We start from the raw sequence: 24,440 nt of genomic DNA on the forward strand, positions 1-24,440 counted from the left end.
TGGTCGACATTCAAGCTATATGATCAGAATACCATTGCCAAAATTCTATCAGAAATCAAACTAAATAACCACTACAATGACCCCCTCCCATCAAAATTCCTGAAAAGAATCAATCACATCGTCGTCCCCATATGGACGAAAATAATCAATGCCTCACTGTCTCAAGGCACCTTACCTGAGTGCCTAAAAACAGGTCTAGTCCTCCCCATCAAAAAACCTACAGGGGACCCAGCAGACCCAAACAACTTTCGTCCAGTGACCAATGTTCCATTACTAGCCAAACTGCTTGAAAAATGCGTGCAACAGCAAATGAGCCACCACATCTCCAATTTCAGCCTATTGGATGACTGCCAATCAGGATTCAGACCAGGCCACAGTACGAAAACCGGAATTTTACATATAGTGGATGACGCCCTACAGGCTCTGGCTCACAATGATACATGTCTACTGGTTCTTCTGGACTGGTCTTCCGCATTTGACACGGTAAATCATGAAAAACGACTAGACCGGCTTGAAAACATGATGGGTCTATCTGGAACTGTACTGAAATGGTTTAAATCCTTCCTGCAGAACAGAACACAAAGATTCTTGCTAAACCAAGCGCTATCCCCACCATGCCCTAACTCGATTGGAGTTTCACAAGGATCAACATTATCTCCATCACTATTCAACCTATATGTCGAACCCCTTACAGAAATTCTCCAGCAAGCAAACATCTCTTATCACATGTATGCAGACGATACTCGCTTTAAGAGATCAAGATAATGAATGAGGCCTTAAAAGTGCCAGTACAAGGGTTAACTAGCAATCATCTGAAATTAAATGCAAAAAAAACGGAATTCCTACTAATATCCCCTCCAAAAAGCTCTGCAAATGTGAAGGAGTGGACCAAACTGATCACAGCGCTAAACTGCACCCCTATCCTAGTTGATTCGACCAAATCACTAGGAATCACACTGGATAAGAACCTAGACATGAAAGCCCACATTAAATCAATGGCAAAAAGTGCCCGTTTTCACCTGAATTATCTTAGAAAAGTGAAACCATTTATCACCACGTCAAACCTTAAACTGGCAGTTCAGTCCTTAGTCATATTAAGGATTGAATATGGCTGCACAACATTAACAGGTCTATCGAAAATATCCACAGCACGCCGCAAGACTCATTACAGGATCAAGAAAATATGACCACATCTTCCCACACCTGAAGGCATTAAACTGGCTACCATCCGAAGCCAGAATTCAACTAAAACTGGCATGTATTACCCACAAAGCGCTCCACTACAAAACACCAATGTACCTAGCCTAGAAAATTGAATCATCAGGTGGAAGCAGACCATCCCGGAACGCCAGAGACCTGTTGTTGAAACCTCCCATCTTTTAGAAGAAGAAAACATATGACATTCTCTGGAGCAGCCCCCAGAATCTGGAACTCACTCCCTCCAAATATTAGAAAAATCCCAAACGTCAAATTTCAAAAGGAAGGCAAAAATATTCCTGATGAACAAGTTCCTACCCTAAACAATGATTGATCACCATCTGCATCGTGATCAATAAGGAATATAAGGGCAAAATCACCAGTTAGCGGTGAAGACACTGTAGACTATACACTAATACAACCAATGGATCTTTTGTAATATTGTTGATAATAATGATATGAAGGCACATCGGAACCTTTCGTGTAATAATACTGTTATACCGTGTACACCTAATTGATCCTAATTGTTATCGTGGAAACTGATATGAAAGACACGTATCGGAACAATATGTATATTACTGCTGTACCCGTTGTTCTCTAAAAGATCTAAATCATGCAACTATAAAGCGCTCCGATACCTTTGGGTCATGTCCGCGCTATATAAAACTCTATAAATAAAAATAAAATAACTTCTCTGTGAAACGTTGTAAGGAGTCCCACAGAGACCTGTCATAATGGCCCAAGAGAGCCGATGCACGTGAGACCTTTAACATCGAGGCTGATGTGCCACAAACCTTCCTTCCCCACAAATCCTGCATTTTACTCTCCTTGTCTGGTGCAACAGCAGAGGAGGAAGCAATAGCATGAGTCTTTTTTGCTGCTGCAATTATGACAGAATCCGGAGGGGGATCAGATCTAAGGAAGAGTGGGTCGTCTTCTGGCGAGCGGTACTTCTTTAAAATTCTCGCTGGTGCGGTCTTAACTGTAGACGGCGTAAAAAAAATGTCCATCACTGGCTCTATGAGGCCCGGTACCAAAGGTCTAGATGCTTCCCTTTGGTGTGAGGTCTCAAAAAATCACAGAGGACTTACTCTGACGAGTCGGCATAGGAATGCCCAGCTTTGTTGCTCCTCTGCCAAGTATGTCCTGAAAGGTGGTAACGTCATCCACCGGAGACCCTCGATGGTGGACTGTCAGTGAGGGTAGGTGAGTAGTCTCTGTAGGACGTGCGAGTAGAAGATGAAGAAGTCGGGGATCTGCGTCTCCTCCTCCTGTTTCTAGATCGCGATCTCCTTCTGTGTGAGTGCACAGGAGTGCAGCTGCGAGTTCTGGCTCTGGTAGGAGTATGTTCCCTGTCCACAGCCTGTACCAGTCGAGCCAACGGAGATCTGTGAAGAGGGCGCGAGTAATGCTGCGCCCCTGTGTCTGGAGCAGTGGCCCAGTGATGCAAGGGTCTGTTCCATCGTGGTGAAAGATGGATGGAAGGTGATATTCGCCTCTCTCGCCCTTCAGGAGACCGTGTAGTGGGAGGAGAATTTGCCCCTTCCTAGTCGGAGAATCTTGGTGTCCTCTGGACACTGGACTACTGGACTACTGGACGTCGAGATAACCACCTCCGGAGACCTTGATGTGGAGCCTCTGTGATAACGGAGAGAACCTGTTCTAGACATCGGCGTTGGTGAAGAGGATAGACTCACTGTACACGAGGCCTCTTTAGACTGGTGTCTCGACTAGGAAACGGAACGCCGCTGCGCAGACTGCCTTCTCGATGGAGAAGCCGACCGTCTCCTCTTAGATGGAGGACTCAATCTTGTAGTCGACCAGCCTCTCGACGTCGAACGTCTACCTGACGTCGACGGAGTACCATGCTTCGACATCAGCCGCCTTTGTTCTGACGATCGGAGTCTCGACGTCGACCGGCGGTGTGCTGCCGTCGGCGGAAAACGCTGCTTCGACGACGAAGATCTATGCTGTGACGTCAACGGAGATTTCTGCCTCAACGTCGATGATGGAGTGTGGTGTATCAACGTCGAAGGTCTTTGGGTTGACTTCGACGGAGACCTCTGCCTTGACGAAGATGGTGTCCTATGCCTCGACGTCGAAGATCTCTGGACTGATCTCCACGGAGACCTGCGCCTCGACGTCGATCGGCGTTGACGAGGCGACGGAGTGATGTGCCTCGACGTTGAACGTCGCCTGGTTGATGTCAACAGCGGACCGGTTACCTTCGTCGACGTGGATTGCTTTGCTGAGGTCTTCGATGACTATTTCTTCGTCGGCGGCGGCAGCTTCGACATCGATCCTGATGGAGAACAGGTCGGAACCTTGCCTCTCGACGTCGACAGAGTTCTCTTTTTCTGCTGCTTCACTGGAGGCCTACCTCTTTCGGAGAGGCATTAAAGTCAAATTCTATCCCTGTCTTTGATGGTCCTTCTCGACAGCTTCTTACAATGATGGCAGTTGGAAGAAGAGGGAGACTCAGGGAGGCAGAGAATACACACAGGGTGTGCGTCTGATCTGGCCTTCTTCTTGCCACAGGCAGGGCAAGGATCAAATTAAGAATGCATTCTTTAAGAAAATAAACCTTATCTGGAACCCAAAAAAGGTATCACTCTCACTCGAAGGCAAAAAGACGTCGCGCGAGTACAAAAAGTAGAAAATTATACGTTATTTTTTGACAGAAAGCGAAAAAAAGGAAGAGCTGTGAATCCAGGGTCCTGACTGAAGGAGCCGGAAAGAACAACTGACCTGTCACCCCTGAGGCATGATGGGAAGCTAGGGGTCATGGCTGCCTTAAAGACACGGTGCCAGTTTTTGTAGGAAAATGCTTTCATTTTCTATGCTATTGGTTTACAATGCAGCCTGTAGGATAACAATGTCTGCTTTATTTGCAGTGTTTTTTCTTCATGAGCTTTTACTCCTTAAAAAAAGAGTTTGAGTGCTACTTGACCTCTTGTGTTTATATATATATATATATATATATATATATATATATATATATATATATATATATATATATATATATATATATATATATATATATATTTGCAAATGCAGCTTTATGTGCGTTTACATTGTTTAGCCTCCTAGATGGGAGCTGCATTGGTATGAGAAAAAAATGGTGTGTGTGTGTATATATATATATATATATATATATATATATATATATATATATATATATATATATATATATATATATATATATAGTGTATTCTTTCCGGGTCCCCACGCATGGGCGGGAATATTCAGTGCTTATGACTTTGATGAAGATCCCCTGGAAGAGAAAGTACTCCTACAAGACAAGTGACTTATGGATTGAGGCAGACAAAATGCCTGGTTGGCTTCTGCCTCTTCAAATAATGTAATGAAGTTAAAGCCGCTTTCACACTATTAAATCTGGTTTCATATGCAGTCCAATAGTAGATTGTGCTTAGTTTTCGAAAGCAGCAGATAGATCAATGAGGTCAATAATGCTGAATATCTTGATTCAGCCTTTGGTTTATTTTTTCTGTAGCCCCTACCAGTGCTTACTGGGTTGATTATTTGATTGTAAGCATCCTTGGAGCAATTTTACGATGTCCATAAGTAAAATTGCTGGAATAAGGGACACTAGCTGTAACGTTCAGTGCTATCTGTGAAGGCTACAAAGGTGGACAATTTTGGTAGGTTGAAACAGATCGGGATTAGGAAGCATTTAAGCTGGTGATATCTGGGATGATATGAACTTTGTATTTCTGAAGATATGATGCTTATCAGAGCACTTTTAGACGATACACAGATATTAACTGTTGATTTCAACACTTGAGTTACACCCTACAGTCAAGATTGCACAGGGAATTGTGATGCAGCCCTTGAAAGATAAGAGATGAATAGTGCTCTGCCGTGTACTCAAACAGGGCAGTCCATGCATACAATTGTATGTTCACCTAAAACTTTCTAAGAAGCAAAAACACCATGGAAATAGTAGGAAACCCTGCAATCCACAGCACAGCCAACAGATATAACAAAATAAACTGTTGTGCTAGTAGACATATTTGAAGGCTTTACTCCAAAAACGAACATGGGCTATCAATGCTGCTTAAACTTGCTTTCCCTTTCGTGGAAAGTGCACATTTCTGGACTCTAATATGTTGTGATCACCTTTGGCACAATAAACTAACTGACAGATCGCTAATAGCCACCACATTTAACACCACCACAACACTCTTGTCTGACTCAATGTGACTAGAAGAAGCAGGACAATGATGGTAATGATAAGCTAGAGTAGCTATGAATGATTTCCAGGTAAGAAGAGATGAAACAAAAAGATACCCCAGAAAAAAATAATTCTTTTGAAGCAAACACACTCTCACAAGTTCCCAAAAAGTGATGAAAAAAGACTAAGACAAAAAACAACCCCGAAAAATAATAAAGAATACTGTAGAAAACTAAAAAATAAAACTTGGATTCTCTCAAAAGTGTATGTCAGCCTGCAGTATCAGTTCAAGTCCTCATTTCTATATTTTGGAACCATATCAAAAAAAAAAACAATGGCTCTTGCGACCAGCAAAGGATGCTGAAAAAATTGAAAAGCTTTGTTGTAAAAATCAGTACATAATGTATCCTCATTTGCAGAAAATTCGGAACTCTAAAAACCGTCTCCTTTGGAGAATGCATCCTGGAAGTCCTCCATTTATGTATACAGTTCTACCTGTAGTGTGGGCATCCCGGATGCAAGGGGACAAGTCAAAGTATCTAATTCTGGCAAAAATCTAATGCTTCATTTACTATAGTGTTACACTGAGGTTTTTCAATTAGATTTGCTTAACAGACAACAGACTATCTACCTTGACCCATTAGCTAATTGTTAAAGGTAGATCCAAACGTTCAGGCGATCCATAGAATAAATTTTCATGCAGTCACTATAAGGTAACCTGTTTACATGCTTCTTGGTGCTGCTACAAATCTGGCATGGATCGGTCCCACATTCGTTTTCAGCATTCTCCACAACCTGTTTCAGCATCGAAGAGGTGTTCCGGCAAACGGAATTTAAGACACTTAGGTTTTCTTCTTATTTTTTTTGCGATGGGTGAAAGGTTTCAAGCATAAACATTTATTCAGCATCAAATATTACTAACATCTGCCAGAAGGGCACTGTGCATATGTAGATCTATCCATGACCAGATCTATGATGCTCAAAACGCCAGGAAGGCTACATCCTCCAACCCACAAGCACAAAAGGCGTGATTCATGCATTTGAGGTTTTATCTGTAATGTGTAGCTCTAGGCTATTGACATAGCAAACTAAGGACACACATCTGGGCATACATCGCCAAATGATTAGAAAGTGAAAAAATGTTGGAAGGAAATACTTGAAAAACACGACTGTTGTTGATCTTGTGAAATCAGAGATGAAGGAAAGGTTACTTACCTGTAATCCTAAATGGGTCTTTTATGGATGTTCTTTCTGAAATTCACAAAAAGGATCTCTGAACATGTATGGAATTCCCCCAGATCAATTTTTTTTAAGCATATTTGTAATGTGAAAAACATGATTAAAAAACGAAAGCATGCCTACAGGTAGCAACACGTTCTAATGTTTCATTTATTAAACATAAGGGTCCAAATCAAACAAACAGTACATCGGGCCTAAAGCAAAACAATTCACACCTTTTTTAAATGAAACAAAGAAAAAGACACCCCTTAAATATGGATAACAAATACTCCTGCAAACACAGTACTAAACTAACATGCTTTAATAATTAAACGCAGGGTGCTTTCCCGCAATGCAGATCAGCGTGAGAAAGGCAGTTCATTTTTGAAGTGGTCAGTGCAAGGTTGAAAACACCATTACATTTTCCACTATACTTTTGGAACATGCAGAGGCAAGAGGGTTGTTCTTGTATTAAGTAAGAATACCCATAGCAGAGGACTATGACTAACGCTTAGATAAGTAACTTTTCCCTTTGTCGTAAGTCTCTCAAACATCAATGAACAGTAGCAAGCTTGACCTCAACAGCCAAAGGAACCGTGGCAACTCAAACACTTTTTGCCCAGAAAAGCTTTGAAAGTATTCCCGCCTGGAAAGATATTTTCTTTATTCTGAATTGTTTTTTAATATAAAAATACACTACAAAAACAGTCTGGGGATCTCTCAAGCACACAAAAGTATATTCTACTGTTTAGGTGCATCGGAGAGAATCATAGGACAGAAAAGATTAACTGTTTAAAAGTTCAACTGGCCAGCAACCAAAACTGGGCAAGCTTCAAAGTTTACACTGCATGGTAACGTAAACAAAATGATTGTGAATGTGTTTCATAAACAATTTTAAAGTAGATATGCACTATTTTGCAACCTAGAAAAAAGAAAGTTAACGCCACACCAAAAAGAGAATATAATGGCACATGTAAAAGGCTGGGATAGCAGACTCGCTGTATTTCCAGTATATTTTTAAAGGGTAAATTAATTATCCAGATACAGTTGCAACGTTTTATGCTACTGCAAAATGAAATGAGCTTAATGTCTAAGAACCTTACACAGAATCCAAAACAATTTGCATTCTACTCAAGGATCACAGGTCTGTCTGACATATTTCTAACAGTACTTAAATATTATAAACCATCAGACAAAATTGTCAAATTTGAACGTGCATTTAGATTAATGACTTGTATTGGCCCATCAACTGCTTACAATTAAGTAGTCTGTCAAGCTCTCCACATCTCATCTTCCCCTTTACTCCATGTTAACTTGTTGAACTTCAGTACTGTGTGAATAGAGATACTAAGTCAGCAGAGGATTACTCAGTAATGAAACTGCACTACTTGCTTCCAGAGACTTCGCTACCCGTATTTCTCAACAGTTAAAACACATACAGTAATCTTCAAAATGAATACTATAACTTTCAGCCCCAAACATGTTCACCCAAGTGTTGAAGTAAACTCTGCAAGTTTATTCGTACCAAAACATTAACAGAACTCTTTTGTTCAATATCTATCACCTGTCCTCTAGCATACTGAACATTACCTGTATAAGCCGCGCGCAACCCATAAACCTTTATTTAAATAGGTGCTTTCACAGATTAGGGAAAAAGGCACATTTTGTGCAAGCATTTTCCAAAAAAGATACTGTAAAGCACAAGTGGCAAATGTGTGTCGACTGACTAGCACACATACATCCACTCATTGCCACGCACAAATTACGAGTTTGAGGGCACTCAGACTTTTGGCAGATGCATATTCCATTAAATAACCCGTTCGGTGGGGGGGATGTCCTAAATCTGTGCCTAACGCACCTCTACTGTCTCTACATCAGTAATAAACACGCACTAAAAAGCCATAAACACAGACAATACAGGCACGAGACAACGCACAGAGTCTGCAGTAGACACCCCATAAATTAAAACAAAAAATTAATAAGCTGTGAAGTACGGATTTGCATTCCCCATAGTAACTCATGGGTATAAATGCAAGAACTTATTTTACGGACCCTTTTAACTTCTGCTTCAGCAGGCAATGAGGGTATGGATCCAGGGGTCTGAGCAGGTAACTGTCATGCCAATAGGGCTCATTCAGTGCATTGCACAACAGAAGTGAGCAAACCTCCACCGCTTTCTGACGCAAGTAGGGCTGAAACTGCAGCAACTGTAATGGTTATCTGACCATCCTGCTGGCTGCAGGTCTCAGTCACGAATGACTATAAAACTATAGATACACCTTTGTGATATGTGGCCACAGCGTCATTAATTAGGCCCATAGTATATGCAGAAGTTAGATAAATATTAAAAAGGGATGAATACCAACACTGCTTGTCAGTAACAATTGCATTAGGAACTAAGAGGCATTGATGTGCATGACCATATTAACCCCTTCAGTGCCCATGACGAGCTGGACTCGTCATGGGCCGCGGTGGCGCTGTGCCCATGACGAGTCCAGCTCGTCATAGACCCCGCCCGCTAATGCAACGGCCGGCACTGGGCGGGGAAAGGGGCGGGCACTGAAGGGGTTAAAAACACAATCTTATGATGCCATCCATTACTGAAAGGCATAGGTATCGTAAGATGTAAGTGAGCCAAGGAAAATAGCGCTGCAAATAAAATTAAACATTGGAAAAAGTGTAAGATATGGTCAGCACCAATGATAAAGTACAGACAAAAATGACAGTGATGTATGTACAAGGGATCTGGTTGTGCAACAAAAAACGCATCCTGAAGATTTTTTTTCCCTCCAAGTATGCAAATTCCATCTGGATCTCTGCCAATAATACCTTATAAAAATGGGAATTAGGTTTGGGATTCTCATTGCACAGCATTGGAAAATTTGGTATAGACAAGATTATTCCATCCATTCAACGGCCTCTAAGGTGAAAACGGAATGCTAACAGTTGTTCAACCCCCTTGTCATTGCCACTAGGAGTGCGGAGTGCCAAAAATGTGCTTAATGCAGTAATGTGAAGTTTATTAGTCCCCAGTCCTCATTAACTGTCTTTTGTAAATGATTTTACAGTAAGGATTTTACTTACTCAGTCCTCATTAACCAGATAATCTAGTGATCGCACTAAACCTCGAACAGACCCTCCCAGCCTGCATGCTCACTGCCCGGCGAACGGCTTTTATATCAATAAATATAAAAGATATGATAGACCCCAAGTTTTTAATTTGGGAAGTGCGCTGGTTTCAGAAACCCTTGCTTAATAAGCAACCAATGGAAGACTGTATGCAGAGAGGCTCAGGGGTACCTCAGGGAATGGCTTAAAATTATCTAGTGGTAGGCTGTTTCCTTTATTGAACTCTTCTTATGGTAAGACTAAAAAGTATCTTGAATATTTCAGGTATCAAATTCAGGTAGGAAACCTTGGAATTACTAAGGAAACTCTGTGACCCATCTTCCACCCTCCTGGGATTTCCACACAAGGTCCAGCCTACTATCTCTCTTGTACCGTCTAAACTTGATTACGCCAATGGCCTCTACCACAGATCATCTTTATCAACTATGACAAGACTACTACGGATTCATAACTCTGCTGTTAGCCTACGCCTACATGTAAAGCCATAAATCCACATCTCCCCTGCCTTGAGGGCTACATTGGGTACCGGTTGACAGAATATCCATCTTCAAGCTACTTTGTATTACCCACAAAGCTATACATGGGACAGGACCGCTTTTCATCATGAATAAAATATCCAAATACATTCAAAGAAAGCTCCACTCAGGATAGCCACCTTGCTTCAAAACCCCATCTGTTCAAGCAGTCAATCTATGAAATTCTTACTCTCAAACATAAGATCCACAGATAAAAACCTTATCTTCAGAAGACTACTCAAGAGTTGGCTCTTTCCTACATAAATCCCATATACAAAAACTAATGTACAGCATATCCCGGTGTATGTAAACATTTAAAGTTTGATTATATGTAAGTATCTAAATGTCTATTTCCTTGTACAAATATGCATAATAAGAAAATAAGTTAATGACCTATAACTGCAGTTATCCAGTATTGGTATATTTCATAGATTCACATGCTTGACTAATTCCCCGAAGTGGGAGTCCCATGGTACCATAATCAAGCAGTATGATAAAACTATCATAGGCTGTAATGGCCCTAGGCCATCAGTTTAATAGTTATCTATGTCCTTTTTTAAAGAAGCACCAAACTTCAACTATAACCAATCAGTTGCTAGTACCCTCTAGAACACTCTTAACATCTTGACGACAAGATGGTGGTGCTTGTGGTCGTCGATGATCGTGGCGTCGACGGAGGGTTTGTCGTCAATAGAGACTTTGCAGAGGAGTTTTGCCTCAGATACATCAATAGATGAGGTATGAGGGCGGTCTGTCCCTGGTAAAAGGTGAGGATGGGCCAGGTAAAGATGTCTGAGGAGAAATTACGTATTTTCTCCTTCTTCCTGAAGCTGCAAGGCTGGTGAGTGGTCTTGAGGTATTTCCTGGACTCCTCGGAAGCTCCTTCCACACATTTAGCCCTTTTACGAGACCTGTCAGGGGAGTCATTGTCCTTCTCAGAAGATGGCTTCTGAGTCTTGGTCTTTTGAAGCCACAGGAGCAGTCACCCTTCTCGGTCTCAAGGTTTTTTGAAAAGAAAGTGCAACAAATGTTGCACTCCTTTACCTCATGAATTGGATGGAGACAGTAAAGGTAATCCTAATGAGGATCATCCACATGGACTCTTCTTCATGGAAAGGTTTTGCTTTTCAGACATATTAGCAATATGTAGAAGGATAAGTCTTTGAAGAAAAAATTGAGCAGAGCTCAGGGAGACTCCCTTCACACAAGACGCACTGTGAAAATCTGAGGGACTCAGCCTCACTTGGGTATGTTCTAGAGGGTGCTAGCAGTTGATTTGGCTATAGTTGAAGTTTGTTCCATTAAAAAAAAAAAAAAAGGACAGATAGGATATTAAACTGATGGCCTAGGGTCATTTTAGCCTATGAAAGTTGTATCATACTGCTTGATTATGGTACCGTTGGACTCCCACTTAGACAACAGGGAATGATTCAAGAATGTGACTCCATGAATGATACCCCAATACCGGATAAGGTATAGAAATAATTTTCGATTCACCAGGACCTAATGAAATTCATAAGTAAGTGATTCTGGTCTTTGACAATTCACCACAATAAATGTACACTGGGAAGGTCAATAGAATGGAAATGGTCAAAACAAAAACTGCCTAAGATCTGGCGGAAATGGGCAGATTATTGAGACTTAATCCTGGAGCCTATGCGCACTACTGAACTGCAACTAGATGCCAAAGTCAAACAATATGACCAGGACGTGCGAGTAGTTTCTTAGCTCTTATAAATTATACATGTATTGGACACTGGGCACTATATTGGGCAGGACGGGCAGGCACTGGAGATGTATTGTGTGCATGTAAATGTTCCTTCAATATTTTTTTCTTTTGTTTTATTTTGCTTAAGGAATTTTCGTTGGGGACTAAGTCATACCATTTATTATGTGGTATGATGTATCCTGTTTGTTTGGCTAGGTCAGGTTATGGCAGAAACTCACATTATGTAGTGAAACAACCCCCACCTCCAACATTGCATCTTTATCATAGAATGAGGTTTTTGCAAGATCAAAACTGCCAAACAGGGGGGCGTGGCTTAGCAAGCCAACATGGTGGACGTGCGTTGAGCTAGCTCCGCACCGCCCGATAGCAAAATCCTTCCAGACATCCTGCCCGCCCGATCCCGCGCAGACATCCGGCTGGCTGGAGGAGCGGTGAACCGGTGCCCCCTCTGTAGAGTGGTCCAGTGAGCGGAGCGAGGCTCGGACGCTAGTGGAACCGGGGTTGATATCCTGCTGCCTTGTGCAGCCTATTGACGGAGAGGATGCGGCGGCCTTGCGTGGCAGAGGCGGCGGCATCGCAGGAGGCCTCAGTGGAGCTCCGTACGGGGCCTGGGAGCCCGAGGTGACCTGTAAAGCTTGGGAGAGGTGGCGGCGCTCGGAGCGGGACGACAGCGTACTGGTGAGTGCTGCCGGGGGGGGGGGGGGGGGCGTTGATCCTTCCCTGTGCCCCCCGTCACCAGCCGTGCCCGGAGGAGGAGGGGACGCGTCGCATCTGGGGCCCCGAAGGAGAGTGGCGGCGAGGTTTCGGCTGTCTGGCCTGGATCCGTGGCGGGGAGTGCCGCCGGGCCCCCCCCCCCCCCTCATGAGCTTACTACAACCTAAGCGGCTGGTGAGGCTGGGAGGTGAGAGTTCGGTGGTCGAGCCGGACCACGGGGAACACGGGTGACGCCCCGCACCGCGGAGGGGCTCTCTGGGTTGTGCGCTGAGGCCGGCCGGCAGACTGACGGGTCGCTGGGGCAGCGGGGGTCTCGGCAGCTAGATTTGGCTGCGTCGGCCAGACCCTTTACCCCCCCCGCCTCCCTACCCGATGGTGCGATAGAGGTAGCGCTGCCTGGTGGCCCCTGGACAAGGGTCAACAACTGGAGGGGGTATTCCTCGGCTCACCTGCACACCGGGGCGATCCAGTATTGGTGTTGGAGGAGAGCGGCGGCGAGGGACGGCCAACCATATTGCTACCGGGGGGGCAGCCCTCGCGGCGGCGGATTGTGCGACCGGGACAGGGTGAGCCGCATCCCGCGACGCACGATGACTAGAGATGGCAAGGGAGGCGGCCAGGCCAAACAGGGCTCGATGGACAAGTTCACGGGCCATGGGGAGACCGCAGCAGTCTCGAGCACGTCGCAGCCAGTTGGCCCTAGCAATGCTGAGCTGATGGCTGCAATTACAGTCAAGAGACATGCTGGACGCCAAAATTGGGGCTGTGGGAGCGGATGTCACGCTGTTCCGCCAGGACCTGCGGAATGCCGTGGATCGTATCACGGAGGCCGAGACTAGGGTCTCTGGAGTGGAAGACTACGTGGGGACACTTAAGCGAGTCAAGGCGTTGGAAGTGGTGCAGAAGGGCCTGGCGGAGCGAGTGGAAGACGCGGAGGGGAGGGCCCGACGGAACAATCTGCGCTTTGTGGGTTTTCCGGAGGGCTGTGAAGGGGGGGGACATGGAGCGGTTCTTGTCGGGATGGCTGGAGAGCTGGGTGCCATCGGACGCCCTCTCCCGCTGTTTTGTGGTGGAGCGGGCGCACAGGGCACTTGCGCAGAAACGCCGCCGGGCTCTCGTCCTCGGCCTGTGATTGCCAAAATACTGAACTATCACGACCGTGACGTAATCCTGAAGCAGGCCAGGGCGAAGGAGCCCCTGCTGTTTGAGAACACATGCATTCTTATATTCCTGGACTATACCCGCCTTGTGCAGCAACAGCGCCAGTCCTTCTTGGCGGAAAAGGCCCGGCTTCGTGCCCTGAAGCTGCCTTACGCTCTTCTGTACCCGGCCAGGCTGCGGGTGGTCTACAGGTCCCGAACAAATTTTTTCGTTTCACCCGAGGAGGTCTTTAAATGGGAGGATGAAAATGTACGCCTTCGGCCACAGTCGCCCCCGGGCTCGGGGACCAACAACGAGGCCGCTGATGCGGCTCAGGACAGTCAAAAGTCAAAAGGGAAGCACCCCAGGCGTTCTAGATCCCGGAGGCGCTCCAGATTCCGTGGCTCGGTGTCCGGGACTGGCTCCACGGGCGGGGGGGAGGGGGGGGGGGCAGTTGAAGGGTTACTATCTGACAGTTCTGCATAGTGACTGGTCTTGCGGCTTCTGTATTTTTGGGGAGTGGGATGGGGGGGGGGGGGGGTACGGGACTTATGCGGTGTGGGTAGCGTAGCACGGGCGGCGCACCAGTAGTTTTGGGCGGTTGTGGGGGGATCCATTGGATGGGACGACCCAGTGTTCCCAGTTGGAGCCTGGAGGCGAGTTCCACCGCGACAGGTGCTTCAATATTTTTGAGGTATGGGGTTGGGGGGGAGGGAGGGAGGGTCACGGGGTATTGGAAGATTTTATGGTTATTGTTGACCGCATGTTTCCCATGGTACGTCTGGAGCAAGAGGTATGGCACAAGATACTGCGCAGCTGGGTACCGTTAAGGTAGTAAGTTGGAATGTAAGGGGGGCCCTAGATAAAATTAAGCGGGGGCACTTTTGCGATACGCCAAGCGAGTGGCTGCAGACATACTGCTCTTGCAGGAGACGCACCTGCTAGGTACGAAGACTCCCTGCCTCCAGAGGTATGGGTATACCCAGGTCTTTCATGCGGGCTTCACACGGGGGTCTTGGGGTGTAGCTATCCTAGTGCATAAGCGGGTCCCGTACACACATGCTAGGGTGAGGACAGATGCTCAGGGACGTTATGTCTTTGCTAAGGGGCAAATAGGGAGTGACTGGGTGGTGTTTGGAAGCGTGTATGCCCCACCCCCGATGGCCTGGGTTCTGGTGGAGAAGATCACCGCCGTCTGGACCGAATTCTCAGAAGTGGCATGTGTGGTTGGCGGAGATTGGAATGAGGTGATGGAGGGTTCCAGGGATCGGTGGAGGGGGGGGGTAGGGGGTGCGCCAGATAGTTCGACCCGTACCAAACAGAGCATTGGTGGAGGGCCTAGACTGGGTGGATGTCTGGCGGCACCTTCACGGCACGCAGAGTCGCAGAGTGCATATACATATGTTTCCGCAGTGCATGGATCGTTCTCGCGGCTGGACTACATTTTTCTGTCCCAAGAACTGTCCGGCAGGGCCATGAGGGCCGAGATTCTCCCGCGGGGCCTTTCAGACCACTCTCCGGTGGCAGCGGTGTTGCGCGCGGGGCACTCGCGGCAGCCGGTCCGGTGGCGCATGTCGGTGTGGCACCTGCAGCAGGAGGAATATGGGTCGTGCATGCTGGAGGCGTTGGATCAGTACCTTTCCGTTAACGTGGGCTCTGTCCCCGGGGTCACATCGGTGTGGGAGGCGCTAAAATCGACGCTTCGCGGGGTGGATATCTCGTATTGTGCCATGGCGCGACGGCGCAAGGGGGAGAGGGCCGCACAGGCGGAGGACGAGATTGCAGCCCTGGAGAGCCGGAGCACCGGGGAGGGTGGAGGCCAGGCCCGTCGTCAGCACCTATTCGCGCAACAGAACTATGCCTCGATGTTAATGGAGGAGGCGCGGATGCTCCATAGGCTGTGTCAGGGCATGCTCCCGGGGCTGGTGGATGCAGCTGGGCGGCCCATCTTGGATCCTAGTGTGCTGGCGGAGTTTTGCGGTATACTACGCAGACCTTTATGGTCCGCAGGAGGTCCTATCAGTAGAGATGATTAAGCGGTTCCTTGCGGACATTCCTCCTCGGGCCCTTTCGGATTCGGTACGAGAGGAGTTAGAACTCCCACTAACAGTTGAAGAGCTGGGAGAGGCGCTGGGTGGCCTCAACTCGGGTAAAGCGCCAGGCCCGATCGGATTCCCCGCTGAATTCTTTCGGAAACTTTTCCTGCAGCTTGGTCCACACTATAGTGCGGCCCTTGAGGAGGCTCGCGAGCGGGGGATACTCCCGCGTGATTGGCGACACGCCGAAATAGTGGTGTTCCTCAAGCCTGGTAGGCCCCCCGAACTCCCCGCATCATATCGCCCAATATCCCTCCTTAATGTGGAGGCTAAGATCTTGGCAAAAGCCCTGGCGAATCGCTTGCTGCCCCATATTACGTCCTTGATCCATCCGGATCAGGCCGGATTCATGCCGAACAGAGCGACGCGCCATAATATTCGACGAGCGCACGTAGCGATTGTGGCCGTGCAACGATTGGGAGTACCAGCGGCGCTCTTTTTGGCGGACATGGATCGGGCCTTTGATTCCTTAAGTTGGCAGTACCTCTTTGCCCTGTTGAGACGCCTGAATCTAGGGCCAAGATTCCGCTCGTATCTGCTGCTGCTATATACGGACTTATCGGCTTCGGTGCGGGTGGCGGGGGCGATTTCTGCCCAGTTTCCGGTGGGTCGGGGCACGCGTCAGGGCTGCCCCCTGTCCCCGTACCTCTTCGTGCTGGCGATTGAGCCATTGGCGGCGTGGGTCCGGGTAGACGCACAGGTTGCCGGGTTTGAGTGGTCCGAGGGCCTGTCGGACCGCATAGCACTATATGCGGACGACGTGCTCTTCTTTCCGACGGATATAGATCGGACGGGGCCGAGGCTGCTGCGGATCATGCAAATATTCGGGGAGAACTCGGGTCTCCACATGAACCCGCAGAAATCTGCACTGTGGGTCCTGGGGGGTGAGGCCCATCGGAGGGGCTGGCGCGCTTCAGTTCAACTGGCAGTTGGGGGGCTCAAATATCTGGGGGTATTCCTGTCTGACGTTCCTGCCATTGCATGGGAGAGAAATGTGGTCCCCGTATGGGACAAGGTGCGTGATGACGTTAAGCTGTGGGCGCGCATGCCACTGACAATATATAGTCGTTCGGACATCTTCAAGATGGTCGCACTTCCCCATCTGCTGTATCAGCTGCAGAACCATCCGTATGCTATTTCACCGGGCTGGTCCCGTAGAGTGAATACAACTCTGGGACAATTTCTTTGGGAGGGAGGCGGGGTGCGGGTGGCACTGCGAACCTGCTTCCTCTCGGTGTATAGTAGCGGCCTGGCAGCGTCTGACATACTCTCGAACTATCAGGCTTCCCATCTCCTCGTCCTCAATGAGTGGTGGTATGGGGATAGGAGTGATCCGGCGTATGCGGTCGAGCGACGGTTGATGGATCCATATACCCTACACACGATCCTATATGAGGCTCCCTTGCGTTCGGCATTGCCACCGGTGACTCTAGTTATCTTCCAAATCTGGAGACAGGCCCTGAGGCGGATGGGCTGGTGGAATAGGCTCACGTTGGAGACCCCACTGTGGCATAATGGTCGCTTGCCCCAATTGGCTGCGTTGTCGGGCTTCGTGGGCTGGGACCGCATCGGCATATCCACACTTGGGGATGTGGTGCAGGGTGCAACATTAAAGTCCTTCCGGTGCCTACGGGGAGAGTTCGGCATGCCCTCATCGTAGTTTCTCAAGTACCTACAGTTCCGGCACGCAATCACTCCATATTTGGAGGGCTTAGATGAAATAGCTGAGTTTAACCCTCTTTATGGGGGACCCTGGGGTCCCCCATAAAGACCCCAGGGTCTTTATGGGGGACCTCCGGGAGCGCAAGATTTCTCGGATAGATCAAGCCTTGGTCATTCATGGGGCCCCAACCCTGCAGACTCTTAAGAGACCGGTGGGTGGAGCACGTAGGCCCATTGGATGACACAGACTGGATGGAGGCGCTGGCGTCGCATCGCGGGGCGGCTGTTGCTATGCGCCTCCGCCTGACCCAATTTAAATTTTTTCACAGGATATTATACTAGGCAGCAACTTTGGCGGGCGGGCCTGATCGCCTCCCCGGAATGTCTCCGCTGTGGACATGCGGAGGGGAATTTCCTTCATACGGTGTGGTCTTGTCAGGGCCTCTCCCGCTTTTGGAGGGGGGTCCTTGGGTGCCTTGCGGAAGTGCTGGGGTGGGACATACCATCGGATCCTAGGTTGGTTCTTCTCCACGTGATGGACGCCGTTGGGGGTAACATATATAAGAGGCATTTGTTATTAGGTCTGACTCTGGCTAAAAGAGATGTGGCCAGGGCATGGAAGGCGCCGGCTGCCCCTTCAGTCAATGTATGGAAGAGGGGTCTGGACTTTAACATGGGTCTAGAGCTCCCGGTGTTTGAGGCTAGGGGGTGACCCCGCAAGCACTATAAAATCTGGAAGCGCTGGGCTGACTACAGGGGGATATTTCTGGAGCTGCCGACGGTTGGACGGGACGAACAGTGGGTGTGAGTGGTCTGTGGTGGAAGGTCCCCCAAGCGAAGCAGTGAAGACGGTGGGTCAGCTGGGCGAATAGAGGGAGAGCACTATATTTCATTGCCAGCCATGGGTAGGTTGGGGGGTGGGACACGGGGGTTGGGGGGGGGGGGGGGGGAGTTTCAGATTCCGCAGGGGTAATATTTGGTTTGAAATGCCCTGCATTATTTTAATATACAAAGAAAAATGTCAAGATATTGTGATGTGGTAATGATTGGGCAGTACTCTTTGGGTTACAGGGACCTGCATGATATGTGTTTTTGATAAATAAAATATGTTTTCAAATAAAAAAAAAAACCTGCCAAACAGATTATATATGCAGTGACCAATTGGTACCATAACTACATTCAAATAATTATTCATGTCTAGATGCACACAATCCTCAAAATAGGTTTACAATCCGAATGATTAAATAGTTACTAATTAATGTTGAAAGACCACATTACTTACATGATACAAAGCCAGGATTGCTGGTATTGCACACCAGTGGCAGTTGCAGTTACTCCTTGAATTGTGTCTGAAAGGAGATGAACTACAACAACAAAAAATATTAACATTTTAAACTTGGTTGAGACTAAAAAACATTATTCCTGGCTGTGAATCCATTACATTCAAGTGTATGCTGTTAACGCTGTGGCACAAGTTATTATAGCATCAATCATTCTGCAAAACTGATATACAACTTAATAAGAATTTTATTCCTTCATTATATATATTTTTTTTTAAAGGTTGACTTAACCGCTACATTGTCCTCAACCACAGGTTTCCTCTCTAAAGCCACATCATGTTAACAACTCATCTAAATACAGGGCAGGGATTCAAAGCAATTAAATCTAAGACTCTGCGGTCAACAAACTTTACTCACCAGAAGTGTCCAGCATAAAGGACTCAATGAAAAAGTTACTTACCTTTCGTAACACTATTTCTGGTAACTACTGAATATAACCGCAGATTCCTCAAATTTACAATATCCCCAGGGGCCAGACTGGATTCCAGAGTACTTCGACAGCACTCATCTGCATGTCTGGGCACAAACAGTGGCAGGCCACAATGTGACAACCTCCATATTTATAGATGTTAAAGAGGCCACTCCAGAAAAAGAGTAGATGGGAGGAAAGTTAGGATTCTGCAGTTGATAAGAGTATCCACCAGAAAGAGCATTATCAAAGATAAGTAACTTGTTCTTCTGATGGATACTTCTAACTGCAGATTCTTCACCTTTAGAAAAGTAGGCCCTACCAAAGGGGGATGGTTTGTGGAGGGGACTCAGACCAAAAAGTCATGCAAGGGAGAGCAAGCAAAGTGACCTTGTCAAGCATGGTTGTCAAGACAGTAGTACTTTGTGAATTTATGTACTGACATTCCTCAAGCCAATGACATTATAGCAGTCTTGGCCCAGGTGGAATGGGCACTCAATCCTTCTAGGGTGGGAGCGGGGATGCTCTTTCGCCAGCAACAGGGTCCTCTTTTACACCGCCATACTCTGCTTTGCATCTGAGAAACTGAGCAATAGCTGATAGTCCACCAGATGGTCTTTCATCCAGTCACTATAAAAGCTCAACACACCTCTTTTGATCAAAGCAATCTCTCTTTCAAGGGATGAGGCCGAGCAAAGAACCCTGACATGGTGACTGATAGGCCAAAATGGAATGGGGGTGACAATTTTAGGTCGGAAAGCTGCTCGGGTCTTCAACACCATCCTTTCCAGGAAGAATGTAGTGTAGGGTGGTTGTATTAACCACATCTGCAACTCACTTCCACGGCATGCCAACGTGATGAGATAAGGAACATCGTTTACAGTGTCAAGAACTAAAAGAAGCAGCTACACATAGGCTCGAAGGGAGTGCACACTAGGAATGTCAAAATCAGGCTACAGTTCCACTGGGAAGCCTCAAATGGCTTGGGAGGAAACAAACGTGTGTCAAAACTTTTACTGAAAAGCATCACAACTGGTCATCTAAACAAGGATGGTTGACCGGTGAACAATTGAAGACCGAAAGGGCAGCTGCATAATCTAGCATTGTGCTCACTGCAAGGCCTCGCTGGGCTTCCGATAGAACAAACAAAAAAACTTTAGAAGGTTTAGCTTGCAAGAGGCTAGAGTCTTTGGCCTACAACAGGCAATCAATCTGTCCCCGTACCCAGCATTGCTGGACTTTGTTGAAGCCATTATATTAAATGGGGTAACCCAACAAAAAAAGACCTTGGACCTGGGTGTCGAGTAGTATAGAAAACAATGGTCCTAGACCTTTCTTTATCACATTTGTTACTTCGATAAGCAATTGTCATTCAATTACGACTTTGAGCATGCATAAAAATCAGCCCACGATTACATAGATCCAAAAAAACAATTAAAGTACTTAGAAGTGCAACAACCTTTTGATTTCAAAAAGGGCATGTATTTATGAATTCACAATATGAAAATACACAGAGAGTAGATATCTTAATCATAGCTAAAAAGGTGGAGGAAAGGAGGTTGCTCCAGGGGAACGTACAAAAAGATAAGTGCTCTGATGTGGAAAAAAAAAAGGGGAGGGAGAGAATTCCCAGGCGGAATCAAAAGGCAAAGTTAATAAAATATAATGTGACTCCCCTCTTTATTTTCACATCAGAGCACTTATCTTTATGCACGTACCCTTGGAGCAACCTTTCCTCCACCTTTTCAACTATGATTAAGTAAGATATCTACTGTCTGTGTATTTTCATATTGTGAAATAATAAATACATGCCCTTGTTTTTTTTTTAAATCAAAAGGTTGTTGCACATCTAAGCACTTTAAATTGTTTTTTGGATCTATGTAACCGTGAGCTGACTTTTATGCATGCTCAAACTCGTAATTGAATGACAATTGCTTATAGAAGTAACAAATGTGACTTTGTTGAAGGGCATCTGACAACAAGGAGAACATCCACTCCCTCAGTCAGCAATTCGGCTCTGGCATTCAGGTGGTTTGTGACCACGGTGATGCTCTGCTGGTCCAGCTAGATTTAGAGGCATAGTACTTTCGGGAAGAGGAACCAGGCCCCACTCTGACCAGCGTACTGCAATATCACATGGTTGTCGTGCTGAGAGTGAGGACCAGCACACACTTTCCTTTGGTGGATGGCAGGAAGGCTTTCTGTGGCAGACGAATCACCAAAAGTTCCAGAGGGCTGATTCGGGGCCATACCTGGTCACAGTGCCTTTGGTACCTATGGTTCCTTTTAATAGGGACTTGCATGTGGACAGAGAGGTGCCACTTGGGGTTACAAGGTACAGTTTTGGGAAAGAACACAGGCCCCGGGAACCTGATTTCCAGGGACACAGGGCACATCAAGTCAAAGTGCATCAGAAATCGGGCAAAAAGTGGTGGGATTACTACAACAGAAATCCAGCTTTCTACAGCACCCATCTGTCTTTTGTGCCACTCGTCCGGGTGTGCAGTGATGCTCCCTCCACCAGAATGAGAAACAGATGGGGGAAGCAAACGCTCACTGTTTTATCTGCTGTTTAGCAGAGGAAGCAGATTGTCTGGAAGCTCCCTGTCCTCTTCCTGGCCAGCACTGATGGTAGTGGGACCTGAACTGATGCTGTTGTGATGCCTAGTGAGGGTTTAGAACCCTCTGCTGATAATGGCGATTGTCGTAGTGACTATTACTAAGGCCATTGGTGGATCAGCTCCCAGAGAGAGTGGACCCTGGTCTGGTGCTTTGCATATATTTGTAACATGCGATGATGCAGGCCCTATCGGTGCTGATGTAAGAAAAGTCTCAAGAGCTGGCTCAAGCAGACCAGGTACCAGAGGAAGCAGAGGTCTAGAAGACTATCTGTGGTGCAGTGTCTCAAAGATTACTGATGCCGAAGTGGTTGGTGCAGGCATCTCATTGTTTAATTTAGCGGCACCTCTGCATAGGACCTCACTGAATGTGACAATATCATTCACTGGCGACACCCTAGCTGGAGGGGTAACAGGCAGGGTATTCTTGAACAGACTATCAACGTTATCTGTGGACCAGGATCATCTGTGAGATGTCCTAAAACAAGACCTTCCTGTAGAAGGAGATTGTGCTCTTCTTGGAGACCTTTGTGGAGAAGTCATCGCAGTTGTAGCAGGAGGAGGAGAAGAAGCGGAGATCCTGGAAGGTGAATAGGTTTGAGAAAAGTCCGAAACTGGACTCTGTCCTGTAAGTCTACACTCCCATCACACTTTGTAGACAGTGTGGTGAAAGATTAACTGGTGGTGTCTGTTGCGCTCGAATCGGAGATTCCTCCTGAGTAATTTGTACAATCCTGAGTTCTGAAGTGGATGATGTGCTTCTTTACGTCGACAGTCTAGATCCCCATGCCGATCTCTGCGAATTAGCCTCTTGTACCTCTCTCTACGTCGAGGGAGGTCTCTATGTCGGTATGACTGGATGTTGTGTGTATCATCTGCAGGAGAACCAGACGTCCGCTGCCTCTCTGCCCGGTGGTGACATGTGTAAAGACAGTTCTTGACGTCGACCGTCTAGACGCTGAGCGCCTTTGTCATGAAATCAGTTAAACCGTCTACTTCGACCAATCCGTCTAGATGTTGGCGAGCCCACGATGCTGAAGCTCTAAGCCCCAACATTGGTGGAGTTCGACGTTGACCGTCTATGTCTCGATGTTAAACGTTTATGTCCCAACGTAGGTAGAGATTGACGTTGACCTTTGGTGAGGGTTGTAGACGTTAGCCGCTGAAGAAATTCGACACTGACCAAAGTCTGCTCTTTGACGTCGATTTCTCGCAACTTCGACGATGTTCTTGGGCTTCAGCACCTGATGCCAAAGGAAGCGGTCTCGACGTAGACTTCGTTGACAGAGCTGGTGCAGAACGCGTCAATGGCAATTTCTTCCTCAAAGTCGTCACATGCTGTAGAGGTTTTTCAGACGTCGATCGAGACACAGACTGTTAGCACACAGGTATCGTTCTCAACAATCTCATTTCCGTTGATGGCAAAGCAGAGCAAGGTTTTTTCTTTTCCTTTCTGCCTCTATGCTCAGACCTCATGTGAGAAGAGGGCTCTTCGAAATGTTGATGAGAACCTTCAAGGCCACCTCTAGTTTTCACCTTTCCCCTCTGTTGTATGGCATACATCTTGATTTTTTCCATGTCACGCAGGGTCCTTCTGGAAAATTGTTGGAATTAATAACTTTTGTCTGTCTGGTGAGAAGATTGCAAACACAATGCAGACAGTGTGGATAGATTTTGCAATTTTGTTTCCCACACAAAGGCCATTTGTTGAATAAAGCTGGCATTTCTGACTAAAATATACAGCAAAGGAGTCAGAAAAACAGGTTAGAAGTACAGTAATAAAGTAAGAACGACGAAGGATTAAAAAAAAATGTTTTTATAATAATTCTGTACAAAGTAAAAAAAAAAACTAACTAGCTCAATGCTCCAGGATCCTCATAGAAGGAGCCAGAAAAAAAGAACTGAACTGTCACCTGTGGGGCATGATGGGAGTATGAAGGTCTTAAAGGCACGGCACCAGTTTTATTCTGCTGTGGTTTATCTATGCAGCCTATGGGCTAACATGCCTTCGATTACTTTGCTCTTTTCTTTGAAAATAAAGGCGATGTTTATAAGTGAAAGCATGCATGTTCTATGTTTTTTTTTTTTTTTAAACAATCTTTATTCGATTTTTGCATAGAAGGATCATTGAGGTACAATCTGTATTACACGCAGTACTTATACATATTTCCAGGAATGTTATGCAAGTATCTTAAACTTTCTTACAGCTGATATCATGTATTTGTCAATGCACATCAAATAAACCATACGAGCGGTTGACATTACATTAGATATATGCATTGCTAGTTGTCTGATCACAACTACGTGTTATTTCCCCCATCTTCAAGGCTCTGTATGTATGGGGGCAACGCCTCCCGAACAACCCTCTAACTCCCAATCCACCCTAACCCACCAATTCAACGCAAACGCACCACAACTTTCAGTCTGGGAGTTTCAGATCTCCACTCTCCCGTGGAAGATAGGGTGATGGGGAGCGGA

The 24,440-nt window shown here is 46.5% G+C and overlaps 1 protein-coding gene across 1 annotated transcript in view; it reads right to left on the reverse strand.

Moving 5' to 3' along the window:
• SLC4A11 (solute carrier family 4 member 11) overlaps window positions 1-24,440 on the reverse strand; it is a 1,034,103-nt gene that overhangs the window by 765,383 nt on the left and 244,280 nt on the right. Inside the window, exon 6 of the mRNA XM_085642688.1 lies at window positions 18,878-18,959. Coding sequence (XP_085498814.1) covers window positions 18,878-18,959 — 82 coding nt within the window. The remainder of the gene's footprint in view (window positions 1-18,877; window positions 18,960-24,440) is intronic.

The sequence above is a fragment of the Triturus cristatus genome, chromosome 2_2, assembly GCF_964204655.1.
Source record: "Triturus cristatus chromosome 2_2, aTriCri1.1, whole genome shotgun sequence".
NCBI lineage: Eukaryota > Metazoa > Chordata > Amphibia > Caudata > Salamandridae > Triturus > Triturus cristatus.